This window comes from Rattus norvegicus, chromosome 7 (genome assembly GCF_036323735.1).
Source record: "Rattus norvegicus strain BN/NHsdMcwi chromosome 7, GRCr8, whole genome shotgun sequence".
In the NCBI taxonomy this organism is placed as follows: Eukaryota; Metazoa; Chordata; class Mammalia; order Rodentia; family Muridae; genus Rattus; species Rattus norvegicus.
In genome coordinates, this window is record NC_086025.1 from 113,054,528 (window position 1) to 113,067,720 (window position 13,193).

Genomic DNA, 13,193 nt, shown 5'->3' on the forward strand with positions numbered 1-13,193 from the left:
TGGGGTTCAGTGGAAGGGCAGCAGCCTGGGAAGGCATGTCCTTGGGCTGCAAGCTCTATCTCTAGGCCCATCTTCTGGTCTTTTCTAGTACCCGATTTCCAATTTTCTACTTATTACTTCAGAGAGACCTTCTAACAACTCTATGATGGCTGCTTATGCACTTATCTCAAGGCTTCGATTAATGGAAAGAAAAGAAACAAACAAACAAACAAAAAAAGTCATCCAAGTTTTAAAAACCAAAACCAAAATAGAAAGTTAGTTTTTATTGAAAACGTTAACAAAACCAAGAAGACATACTCAACCAGTACTCGCTGCTCGGCCACACCCCAACTCTTACCTCTGCACTTCCCATGCCTCCCACAGAGCTTTAAATGGCCACACAGTATTGCATAGGATGTCTGTTATTAACGAGTTTCCCCTCTTCTCAGAGACGACAAATGAAGCATCTTCTACACGCCTTTTTTCCTCAGGTTTTCATAGGGTAGATTTCCAGAAGTGTAGTTGGCTTATGAGGCAGGCAGAGTTTCAGGGACCTTGAAAGGAATCTAAAATTCCTGGAAATGTTTGGTTGTGCCTACTCCCCAGGAAAGAAGTGAGCTGTTTTACAGCTCTGAGAGAGCCTGTAGGCCCAGGAGGGGGTGACACCCTTCAGACAGTTAATACAAAGAGGTGCAGGACTAAAGGATTGCAAATATGTAGGCTCAAACTCATTTCTGTTGCTTTACTGTAAACTTCCTTTATGATCACCCCCAAACCAGGTAGAGGCAGCTGGGCCCAGTGACTAAGGTAGGAGACTCACACGGGTGTCCCAGAAAACTCAGCAAGACCCTCAAACAGCAAGGAGTGGTTTGCTAGCATAGGCAAGGCAAATAAAAAATTTAAACTGAAAACATAAATAAACGTTGTGAATATCTAACAATATAGATTAATAGATGGGTAAGCCTCAAATAAGTGTGTGTCACATGTTTTAACAAACATGTAGGAACGACCAGCCTCGAACTCAGATCTACCTGTGTGCCCGGGCCTGGAGAGTGCTGGGACTAAAGACAGCTGGGACTTAGCAGCTCAGCTCCCTTGGTATCCTTGCTGTTGGCTGGTTTTCGAGACAAGGTCTTGCTACATTTCACAAGGATGTGTTGGATTGTGTTGTTATTATCAAGTGAATGAAAGAACAAATTAGTAAATGTCTGATGGATTCGGTGTATGGTGTGTCTAAGCCCTGAATGGTTCATGACAAGTGTGAACTTTAATATTCGCAGTCCACAGGAGAGACTCCATATGTCCCATTGCTAATTCTGTTTTCTATCACATCTGACAGCAGACATGGGCGTCCCCTCCGAGGCCTCCTGTTCTTGGGTGTGTTCATTCAATGGAGGAGGGTGAGAGTCGGAAGAGCATATCCTGCTTGCCTTTGGACTTACTGCTGCTGGGCTTACTGTGGAGGAATAAGAGGGCAGAAATGGGGGGAACCTCATATGACCAAGATGTCAGCAGGCTAGCATCAAGCACCCGAGGGAAGCAGATCAAAAGGCCAGCAAATGACAGACAGCATGGAGGGTCTAGGGTCAACCAAGAAAGAATGTGTGGGTGGACTGCAGTGAATACATAAGAGAAAAAAAATCAAGAAGACAAGAAAATTAAAATTGACTCCTAGGCTGGGCATAGTGGCACATGCATTTAATACCAGCACTTGGGAGGCAGAGGCAGGTGGATCTCTGAGTTTGAGGTCAGCCTGGTCTATAGAACAAGTTCAAGTAAAGGCTACACAGACAAACCCTATCTCAAAAAACAGAGAGAGAGAGAGATGAGTATGTCTTAATTCACCTTACTTCAATTAAAATAATAATTACATTTTCTTTTTTTTAGGATTGATTTGTTTTTTGTTATGTGTATGAGTGTTTTGCCAACGTGTGTGTGTGTGTGTGTGTTTTTACAATTCTAATTTCTTTACTCCATATTTCACAACATACACAGTGTACACACACAATTTTTTTGAGATTCCCTAGTACTGTAAGCTAAATAAATCTTGTTGTTATGAAGTGATAGTTTGAATATACTTGGTTCAGGGAGTGACACTACTAGATGTGACCTTGTTGGAGGAGGTGTGGCCTTGGAGGAAGAGTGTCATTACAGGAGAGTTCTAGGAGTTCTGGGAGGGTTCATGCAGAGCTAGTGTACAAAGCTCTAAGAACAGAGTAGACAAGAACGCTGCAAATATGTGGCATGGGTGTGGATTTTGAAACCTTCATCCTAGCTCCCTGAAAGTCAGTCTTCTGTTTGCCTCTGGAACAAGATGTAGAACCCTCATCTCCTGCCTAGATGCTGCCATGTTCCTGCCTTGATGATGATGGACTGAACCTCTGATCCTGTAAGACAGCCCCAATTAAATGTTGTCTGTATAAGAGTTGCCATGGTTATGGTGTCTGTTCACAGCAGTAGATCCTTAACTAAGACACCTGGATACTCAGCCTTGGATATTTCATTAGGGCAACAGAAATGAACTAATTCACTACAGTTAGACCCCAGGGTATTTGTTCTTTTTAAAGCCTCTTGCCTCAGCCTCCTGAGTGCTGTGCTAACAGCCCTGTGCCATCACATTCTGCTTGTAAATGGTTTCTTACTTAATAATATGGCATTAAAGATTGGCTTCTGAAATGTTTTTCTGAGCCAAAATCCAGAAAGCCTAGAGATTCCTGATTGAAAAGTATAGACAGGCACCAAGCACAGACAAGGATTTGTGGGAGCCTTTACAAGTCCCCCAAACATGAACACTAAAACCTACTGGGTCTCTGAAAAGCCAAAACTACTCAGTGATGCTCTCGATGACCATCTTCCAGTGGTCCCCATAACAGAAAACCAAGGGCTTCATGGAAATCTTGTTTGCCCAAAGACACCTCCAGACCCCTGACCCTGGAAGCCACACCTTGCCCCATGCCCCTCCCATGTGATGATGAGCTTTTCTCCACCCCCAACTCCCCACACCCCTCCCCTCCACACCCTCCACCACCAGCCTCACCCCCACCCCATCCCTCCATCCCACCTCGATATCCCTCCATTTCCCCACCCCCCACCCCCGCTAGTAGCTGGCCTCCTTTGAATCCTCCCCTGCCAGGAAACCCTGTCATCTGTGCCAGACTCAGCAACACCACTCCTGCATTGATCCCGGACCCCTGTTCCATCTTCCCTGGGTCCGAAATACTGTGGGCATTTAATTTGCTGTTGTATTTGCCTCCCGGCACCAGCTGCTTGTCAAATGGGGCTTTGAGTACCTACTGCTACATCCCCACTGCAACAGGGTGCCTGCGGCAGAACGTTTTTTGGAGGACGCCATAACCTGCTTCTGGGCTTGGGATGCCGTGACTAATCCCTACCTCAGGAAAGCTCAGCTTTCACCTGAGGCCATGTTTGCGCCATATTTTCTTGGTGCTCGTTGTCCCCAGCACTGCAATACGACCATGGCACCGTCTGAAAAGATGCAGTGGCCGGGCACAAAGCTCTTCCGGTCAGGTCTCTCCAACAAACCAGGAGGGAGCAGGGCTAGGAGGTGGGCAGCCCCCTATCTTCCCATTGTTCCTCCAACTCACCTGGAGGCAGACTTCATTATGTAGGGGCTTTTTAGGCCCAAGGAATAGTTATCCACAGAGTTTTCCAGTGAGAAAGGGGACTGGAAACCCTTTTGTTTCCCTTCTACCTCTCTCTTTTCCTTCCTGTGGGGGAAGCAAAATGAATACCAATAAAAAAACAGTTCAAAAACGAGTGTGGTTTCTCCAGCAGCAGTTTCACTGGCACCTTCATGTGCACTGGGAGAGAAATAAATGTAAGTTGGTAAGGTTGGTGGTGAAAATAGAGGGTCAGCACAAGGCCACGCCCCTTGTTACTCCGACAGCCGATTGGAGCCAGGACTAGACAAGACTCTGGGGAAACAAGTTTGTCCTGACCTTGAGGACAAACTGGAGCAAGTCTAGGATGCAGTGTGAGTAGATACAGAGAAGACTTCCTAGGGCGCTGGAGAGATGGCTCAGCGGTTAAGAGCACTGACTGCTCTTCCAGAGGTCCTGAGTTCAAATCCCAGCAACCACATGGTGGCTCACAACCATCTGTAATGAGATCTGATGCCCTCTTCTGGTGTGTCTGAAGACAGCGACAGTGTACTTATATACATAAATCTAAAAAAAAAAAAAAAAAAGAGGAGCCAAGCGGGGCGGGGGGGTTTGGGATTTAGCTCAGTGGTAGAGCGCTTGCCTAGGAAGCGCAAGGCCCTGGGTTCGGTCCCCAGCTCCAAAAAAAAAAAAAAAAAAAAAAAAAGACTTCCTGGAGGAGGGGAGACTGAGCAGGTGAGAGGAAAAACGAAGGAGAGTGGGGTCTGAGGGAATTAGACTGAGGTGCAGTTTTGATGCTTGAGAAGCTAGAATTGATGTGACAAAAGCCTGTTAGTGACACTCCCCACTACTTCTCTGAGTTCATAGTCTTCTCAACTCAAGAAACATGTTAGTCTACAGGTTTAATAGGATAGGCTAGCATTCTTAGTCTGGCTGAGTACTGATTTCTTCAACTCTAAAATAGAGGCTGTTACCACCTATCAGTGATGGGGACAGTCGCCAACCAAGCCATCATTCACCCTGGCAATGGAACCAGTTAGTTTCCACTTTTTAAACTACATTTCCCAGGCTCCCTTGCAATAATCACCATGTGACTAATATCTGGCCCTTGAAATAAAGCAGTAATGTTATGGTGTTTCTAGGGAAGGACCTTTAAAAGCCAGTAAATAAGTAAGGGGAATATATTATGAATGGGTGTGGCAGATCTTTTACTGGATATAAAGTTGGTCACTGATGCCCAACCTTAAAATTATAGGTGCCCCTCGTCAAAATTATTACAATTCAATGATTCTGAGAAACACTGGTTTGTGCACTATAGTGGTAAGGGAGAAAGTGTTACATCCCCATTGCACTCCAGTGAGAAGAGAGGGAAAGAACGCTAGAAAAGAGTATTAGCAGGTTGGAGGGATGGCTCAGCAGTTAACAGCACTGACTGCTCTTCCAGAGGTCCTGAGTTCAATTCCCAGCAACCACATGGTGGCTCACAACCATCTGTAATGGGGATAATGTCTGAGTACCTCAGTATTGCCCCAGCTCTCTAGCCACCTCCACTCTCAGAAACTGTCTTCTTTCTTCCTTAATGAACTGTCTCTATCACTATTGTAAGGACCAGGAAAGCTCTGTGGGTGTCCTCCCCGCCAAGACCTGAACCCCACATTCCTTCCCCATGTGGTAAGAATTCTTACATTGCTCACACTGGACATTTTCTGAGGCTTCTGTTTGAACAACAAACCTTGAAAGGAAGGCAATTTCTTTGTGGGGGTTTCCCTTGGCCTTGCCGTTAAACAAGTAGTCAAACAACGTCGAGGAGGAGACGACCATGTGCTTGGCTTTTTTCTTTTCTTTCTCTTTCTTATCGATGATAACCAACTCCCTGGGGGATGAAATGACAAAAAGTGGATGGGAAAAACCGTAAGAGTCCATGGGATCTTTCCTCCTGCCCCACCCACTACCTCCAGACAAGGTTTCACTGTAGAGCCCTGGCCGTCTTCAAATGTTATCTTTTCCAACAAATATCTCCATTATTTTGCTAGGCAGAGTGGATGGAAACAGCTGACCACAGCAGTCACCCCATCCCAGATACACATTGCTGGGGTTTTTGAATGAACAGTAATGAAATTAGACAGGACGAGGAGTCTGCCATCTTCAAAGAAGACTGACGTGCACACCCTCGAAAGGAAGATGACTGTAAGTGGGGCGCTGCTTGGTGGGTGACCTTGGGGAAACTACTTAGCCTCTCCATGCTAGTGTGCTCACGTGGTCTGGGTGAGGTGTGAGTTAGAGGAGGTCCAATGCTTAAGACGGCTGGATACACAGGAAACGCTCAATAAATGCTGGCAGCTGCTGCTATTGGAGGCCTCCTGTAGAGCGTGTTCACAGGGCACACAGTGGCTTTGCTGAACTGGATAACCATCAGTTGGCTTTTGAAACGCAAGTACACATTTACTTGATGAAGAATTGGGTTGTGAGTATTCGAGGTCAGCAAAACAGCCATTAATCTATGTTTGTGTGAGTTAAGATGTTGTCATGACTTGCTGCTTTTGCAAAGGACTCATGTCCAGTCCTCAGCTCCCACATGGCAGCTCACGACCATCTGTAATTCCAACTCCAAGAGATTCAGCAACCTCTTTTGACTTCTATATTAGGTAGTACACATACATACAAGCAGGCAAGACACACACACACACACCTATAAATCATTTTTAAAAAATGACATCATAAGCTGAGTTGACAGTATATACTCAACTATTCAACATGCTGATGTGGGAAGATAACTTGAGCCCTGGCGTTCAGGGCTAACCATGGGCAACACACACACACACACACACACACACACACACACACACACCCATACATACCCATATATACCCATACACATGCATAAATGAAAAAAGAAGTGGGGGATGTTATATACGTCTCTGCTCCTTTTAAGACAGCTCTCACAAAATCAAATGTTGGAACATTTCCTGGAGCTTCTCCAATAGTACTTTGAACCTCAGGTACTCTGTCCCAGATATACTGGAGGCCTTGTGCTCTGGACTCACAGGAAACTAACTACATTCTCCACGAATGGTCCTGTGTCTCCTCAATGCAGCCCTCATTAAGGGCAGATAGGCACCTCCCCCACACTGGGAGGTTCAGCAGCTGCCTGATGGATGGATGGCCTTGGTCGTTCACCATCTTTTGACCACAAACTCTGGCTGAAACGCCTTGTGTTGCTGTGGCCCTGTAGTGCCCTGCTATGTGTCCCCATGTGTGCCCCTTCACCAGCCAACACCTCTGAGCTAGGCACTAGGCTAGAACTACTCTGCAAGGCAGGTGCTAGTACTGGTCATGTTCAGGGAAGAGGCAGCCACACCCTTTACAGCCTAAGTGCGGATCCTCGTTGACATGGATAAGACTGAGGCAGAGCTTCAGTCTGCCCAATGTCAAAGCCAATGTTCCTGACCTGTGTTCTATTAGAGAAACAAGTAGTAATGTTCCCAGAGAGTCCTACCCCACTGGAGTCATCTTCCTCATGGCCAATTTCATCCTGGCTCTGGCCATCTTTGAAGAAGTGAAGCAGAGTACCACTTTTCTGTTTAGATATCCAGGGGGATGGGAGGTGTGGAAAGTGCTAACCGTGAAAGCATTAGGGACTGAACAGATCCCCAGTACACATTTTAAAAGCCAGGCATGGTGGGTGGTATTTGTCTGTAAGCTCATCACTGGAGGGACACTGGAAGGTCCCTGGAGTTCATTCCAGATTCATTAGGAAACTGTGTCAGAAATTAGGGGGGTAGGGTGGCGGCCTGGAGAGGCTTTTCAGTGGTTAAAATCACTCGCTGGGCAGCCAGTACAGACCAGAAAATGGATCTCAGCACCAAATAAAAAACTGGGCATCAGAGACAGGTGGGTTTCTAGGGCTTGCTGGCTTAAGCTCAGCAGGGGAAACACAACATGGGTGACAACTCCTTTGACCACATGCACATTCACAGGAGTGCACACATATCCACCTTCAGCTTGGGTTTTGAGCCCAGGTTAGGACCCACATTGTGATCTTTCTGCCTGAGTTTTCTGAGTGCTGAGGACTACAGACATAGGCCATGAGGTCAGCCTTTTAAAAAGAGTTGTTTGTTTTGTTTGTTTTTGCACAGAGAGGTAGGGTAGTTGAGACAGGCTCTTACTCTCCAGGGTGGCCTAGAACTTGAGGTAATTCTGCTTCAGCCTTCCTGAGTGTTAGAATTACAACTGTCAGCCATCACCACACAGTAGGAAGATGCAAGCAAAAACACACACACACACACACACACACACACACACACACACACACACACACACACACACACCAGTCTAAAAAAAGACTGGGGATTTAGCTCAGTGGTAGAGTGCTTGCCTAGCAAGCGCAAGGCCCTGGGTTCAGTCCTCAGCTCCGAAAAAAAGAAAAGGAAAAAAAAAAAAGACTCTAAGCTCTGTGAATGTCTTCCTTCCTTCCTTCCTTCCTTTTTTTTTTTTTTTTTGTTTGTTTTGTCGTTGTTGTTGTTATTGGTGTTGGTAGCAGTTTTTAGAGACAGAATTTATTTGTATATCCCTGGCTATCCTGTAACTAGCTATGTAGACCATGCTGGCTTCAAACTCCGAGATCCACTTGCCTCTGCTTCCTGATTGCCGGGATTAAAGGCATACACCACCACTTGCCGGTGAATGAGCTCTTTCTAATCGGGCCACAGAAAAACCTCTTTGCTCCTAACTCCAACTAAATCCTGCTGACTGCTGCAGCAGATGGGTGTCCACTTGTGGCTCTGCCCCTGTGCCCTCTTACCTCTCATAGTTTTCTTGCAGCTCCATTAGGTAATTGTTAAAACAGTTCCACTCGTTCTCGTACATCCGGTCTAGCTGCCTGAGCTTTTTCCTTCGAATTGCCATGTTCTTTGTGACCAGCTGGATGATGTCAGCATAGGTCAGGGTGTTGTCAGTGCATTCTGCTGTCAAGGAAAGGTCTGCCGTGCTGTCCTAGTGGCTGGGCCTTGGACATGGCAAGGGGAGAGTGGATGACCCAAAGGGCAATGTGTGGTGCTCAAGAGTTCTGGAGGAGGCACCCAAAGTCCACACAGGCAGTGGTCTTCTCAGACTGGTGATGACCAGCTGGAGAATGAGAAAGGCTGTCCCTTCATGGCCTGGTGGCTGTGCCCGCCCTATCATTAAGCCCCCTTTGGCTCTGTCCATGGTATCGAGCCAGAAAATACCTCCTTAGACTGTCTGAAGGAAAAAGATGGTGCCCTGGCGGGACTGCAGTGTTGTTCCCAAGGGGTTCCCCAACATCACAGTGTTCTTTCTACAAATCACTGCAGCCATAACTCACAAGCTTAGTTCTGGGCCCGGGACAGTCTGGGCTTGTTGTCTGTCACCACAAAGATGAAGAGAAAGGGGCTCTGACATCCCTCTCCCTGTCGGCCTGATAAATCATTTCTTGTTTTCTGTTTTAGGTTTTGTTTTGGGTTTTGAGACAGTCTTACTCTAGCTGGCCTTGAACTCACAGAGATCCACCTGCCTCAGCCTCTCAAGTGTTGGCTTATAGGCACACACAGCACACTTGGCTCTGCTGTCCATTTCAGATGCGGCCATGCTCACCTGGGATCCTAGCGTTTGGGAAATAGAATTAGGATGATCAGGGAGTTCCAGGGCTGCCAGAGCTGACAAGACACGTCTCAGAACATCGAGGCAAACAGACAAACCAAGAACACCTTTGTCCTCTCTCCACCTTCACCCTTGGTTAGAATCTCAGCTGCATTTGTGACAAGCTGTGGGATGGCCACTGTAACTCTCTTTATTCCCATTTATCTACGAAAGGGTCTAAAAGCCAGGTTTAGTGACTCAGACTTGTAACCTCAGCACTCACAAATGCAACAGCCATTGCCCTGAGTCTGAGGCCAGCCTCGGCTAAATTGTGAGACCTTATCTCAAGAGCCTCCTGAAAAGAAGAGAATCCTTCCTTCAGAGCAGCGGTACTCAACCTGTGGGTCTTGACCCTTTTGGAGGGGTGTCAAATGACCCTTTCACAGGGGCCACCTAAGACCAGGAAAAAAACACATTTACATTACAATTCATAACAGTAGCAAAATTACAGTTATGAAGTAGCAATGAAATGATTTTATAGTTGGGCTTACCACAACATGAGGAACTGTATTAAAGGGCTGCAGCATTAGGAAGGTTGAGAACCACTGCTGTAGAGGATGGTGACAGCCACATTGCCAGTTCTTCATACAGTGCCAGTTCTACACCACTCAGTCACATTACAAGCTTGGTAGAACCATCTTCACTTTGGGAGCTTGAAGGGAAGAGAGAGCTGCTGAGGTTGGTACATGCCAGCCAGGGGCTGTCTCTGGAGCCCAGCGACCTCAAGAACAGGGTGATGCTGTGGCAATTTTGGACCATGTTTCTCAGAGGTAGATGGTCCACCTTCAGAAATCTGTGATGTGAAGCTCTAGGGGCAAGAGACAAAAAGGCCCCCTGTGTCCTTCCTGCCTCTGAGCTAGCAAAGGTAACTGAGCACTCTTACCTCTACTGCACTGGGATGCAATCTGCAAAATGGCCCCTGAAGCTGGGCCTGGTGGCATAAGTCTTAAATCACAGCACTCAGAATACAGAAGGAGGTGGAGCTCTGTGAATTTAAGACCAGTCTGCTCTACATAGTAAGTTCCAGGCCAGCCAGGGCTACACAGTGGGACAAACAAATCAACAACAACAAAGTCCAAAACACAATCAATTCAAACAAACAAAAAGCACCCCCGATGGGGGAACCCTTATTCTGACTTTACAGATGAAATAAAAATTGCCCACAGAAAAACTGGAACCTTTCCAAAAATCTCACTAGTGATTAGCATTAGTTTCAGAATCTGGGCTATTTAGACAAACAGAGCAAACTGATTCCCAGTAGAACCCATGTTCGGACCCCAAGGCATGTTGCTAAGGCTCAGCATACCAACACATGCTGCAAACTAACATATGCTGTCCCTGTTTCCCAAGAGCTAAGCTTTATACCAACTCCAAATGCAGCCATGGAGGAAGGTGGGCAGAGGAGGTTAGATGAAACTCACTTATGGACACCAAAACTCATGGTTCCACTCTCTTGGGCCAGTGAGCAGCAGGGAAAGTATGATACCTAATTTCATGCTAGACAATGAGAAAGAGGTGACTTTGTCCATGGGGACATGTTCAAGCATCCTGGCCAGTACATGAGGCCTAGACATGAGGCTCACCTGAGCACAAGCGCAATTCTCTATCCATGAGAATATACCATGGTATATACCATGGCTGGTTCCTACCAAGTACCTACTGTGTGCCAGGCTATGCCCGCAGCCTGGATGCTTCTCCTCAAGCCCCGCTTCTGCAAAGAGGCAGCATTTGACAAGGATATGGGATGATTTCAGTCTTTTCTCTCCTGCTGACCAGCAGGTCCCGACCAGGCAGCTGTATCGGGGAGTAGTTGAGGAAGAAGTACACCATTAGCGGGCTCTTTCCATAAAGGTTGAACTGGTTTGCAGTCAGTTCGGGGGTTTTGCAGGCAGGGTGGGACTGAGAAGGGGAAAAAGAGAAAAGGAAAGGATATTGTCATATGTGGTGGTGAGTCTCCACTTGACAAGAATTAGAGTCATTTAGCAGACAAGTCCCCAAACACAAATGTGAGGGTTATTTCATTTCTGGGCATATCTGTGAGGGATTATCCTGTCTGATTGAAGAGGATGATCCATCTAACTGTGGGTGGCGCTGTTCCTGAGAAGGAATCCTGATGTGTATGCCTTGGAGAAAGTGAGCTCCGAACACATGGCACTAGGCCTTCTGAGTGTAGAGATGTGACTACCTGCCTCAAGCTCCTCCTGCCTTCACTCCCCTTCCTTCACAGTCAGTACTATGAGCCGAAACAAACGCTTCCTCCCTTCTGCTCTTCTCTTGACCGTCTTCTCACAGCACTGGGAAAGGTAACTGATACACTGTGTTTATGGCACTCACACCTGTGACCCAGTAACTCCACAGTAACTCCAGCTCCGATGCCTCCTCAGAATGGGCAAAACCAAGGAAAGGTTTTATATGTGGTCTACTGTAGTAACAAACAGTCACGTCCACATCAGGATGGCAAGAAAAACAACTGTCTGATGTGCAGTATAGTCACAGGGATGAGTTCTCACTGTACTGTTTCGAGGAGAATAATCTAAGTGTGTGGATTTTGCTCTGGCAAAATCTCTTAAGTTTTTCTTCCACATACACTTTGGCTCTTTCACCACGGGCAAAGGTTATCGCTCTGACTAATAAGTAGGTGGTTTCAGACAGTGCCACATGTGCTGGTGCACAGTGCCAGCAGTTAGGGAGGCTAAGGCAGGAGGATCGGTGGGAGCAGATTCTACCAACTCTGGCTTTCTTTTGGTGACCCAGCCCTTACCAAAGTAGGCAAGTGCTCCACCATACCACACGCTGATGTGGCGATGCCCTGTTTCTTACAGTGATGGCACCAAGCACATGCCTCTTTGGCCATGACAACCCACCAAGACCTTGAGGCTGAGCCAGCTCCTCTCAGCACTTCTTCCCACTGCTCCCCTGGGGTTCTCAGCTGTGCCCTGTGTCATGCCTGGTTCAAATCTGTCACTCTCCAGTCTAACTCCTCCCACCCAGACAAACCACAGGCCAGCCCATGCTTGTCCCACCATTTTGCTTCTGTCCATAGAACAGATCTGGCAGCTGTTGGCACCAGAGACCAAAGACACCGAGCCAGGTTCTCAACCTTCCTAATTTCACAACCCCTTAATACAATTCCTCACGTGGTGACCCTGAACCATAACGTTATTTCATTGCTACTTTATAACTGTAATTTTACTACTGTTATGAGTCACAATGTAAATAACTGATATACAGGATAATTCTGATATGCAACTCCTGTGAATGGGTTATTTGACACTCCCCCAGAGGGGTCGAGACCCACAGGTTGAGTACCACTGCGTCTGAGTTTAAAGCAGGAAAAAAATGTATTTATTTAGGCCTTCAGACAACAAGGTCTGACTTTGTAGCCCATGATAGCCAAGAACTCACTCTGTAGCTCAGGCTGGCCCAGAATGCTTAGCATTCCTCCCAAGGCAGCTTCCTAAGTGCTGGGATTCCAGATGTGAGCTACCATGCCTGATTCCAGCAGGGAATTTAAATACAGACAGAACACTCAAACAGTGGGTGTCTTCTTTCTTTCTTTCTCTCTCTCTCTCTTTTTTTTTTTTTTTTTTTCGGAGCTGGGGACCAAACCCAGGGCCTTGTGCTTGCTAGACAAGCGCTCTACCACTGAGCTAAATCCTCAACCCTCTTTCTCTTTTTAAAGACATGTTTTCTCTGTATAGTCCTGGCTGTCCTGGAACTTGGTCTGTAGATGAAGTTGGCCTCAAATTCAGAGATCCTCCTGCTTTTACCTCCTGGTTCTGGGATTAAAGGTGTGCTCCACCACTGCCTGGCTGGTGGGTATCTTCTTGACCTAGAAATCATCTTTAGGAAAGCTGACAGCATCACCTGGTCTGTATCAGAACCCCCACCCCCAGCACTTGCCTGACACCTGCATAAGATGAAGATGTTTTAACCACG

General features: G+C 46.8%; 1 protein-coding gene across 3 annotated transcripts in view; it reads right to left on the reverse strand.

Moving 5' to 3' along the window:
* Window positions 1-223: 223 nt before the first annotated feature.
* Fam227a (family with sequence similarity 227, member A) overlaps window positions 224-13,193 on the reverse strand; it is a 42,148-nt gene continuing 29,178 nt past the window's right edge. The window contains exons 14-18 of one of the 3 annotated variants that reach the window (NM_001130581.3): window positions 10,996-11,153; window positions 8,401-8,553; window positions 5,332-5,472; window positions 3,585-3,707; window positions 224-1,435 (exon numbers count right to left, since the gene is read on the reverse strand). In NM_001130581.3, the coding sequence (NP_001124053.2) occupies window positions 1,363-1,435; window positions 3,585-3,707; window positions 5,332-5,472; window positions 8,401-8,553; window positions 10,996-11,153 (648 nt within the window). In that variant the 3' untranslated portion in view covers window positions 224-1,362. Of the gene's footprint in view, window positions 1,436-3,584; window positions 3,708-5,331; window positions 5,473-8,400; window positions 8,554-10,995; window positions 11,154-13,193 lie in introns of those variants that run through there. The other 2 variants (XR_005486589.2, XM_039078836.1) reach the window with 2 other exon arrangements.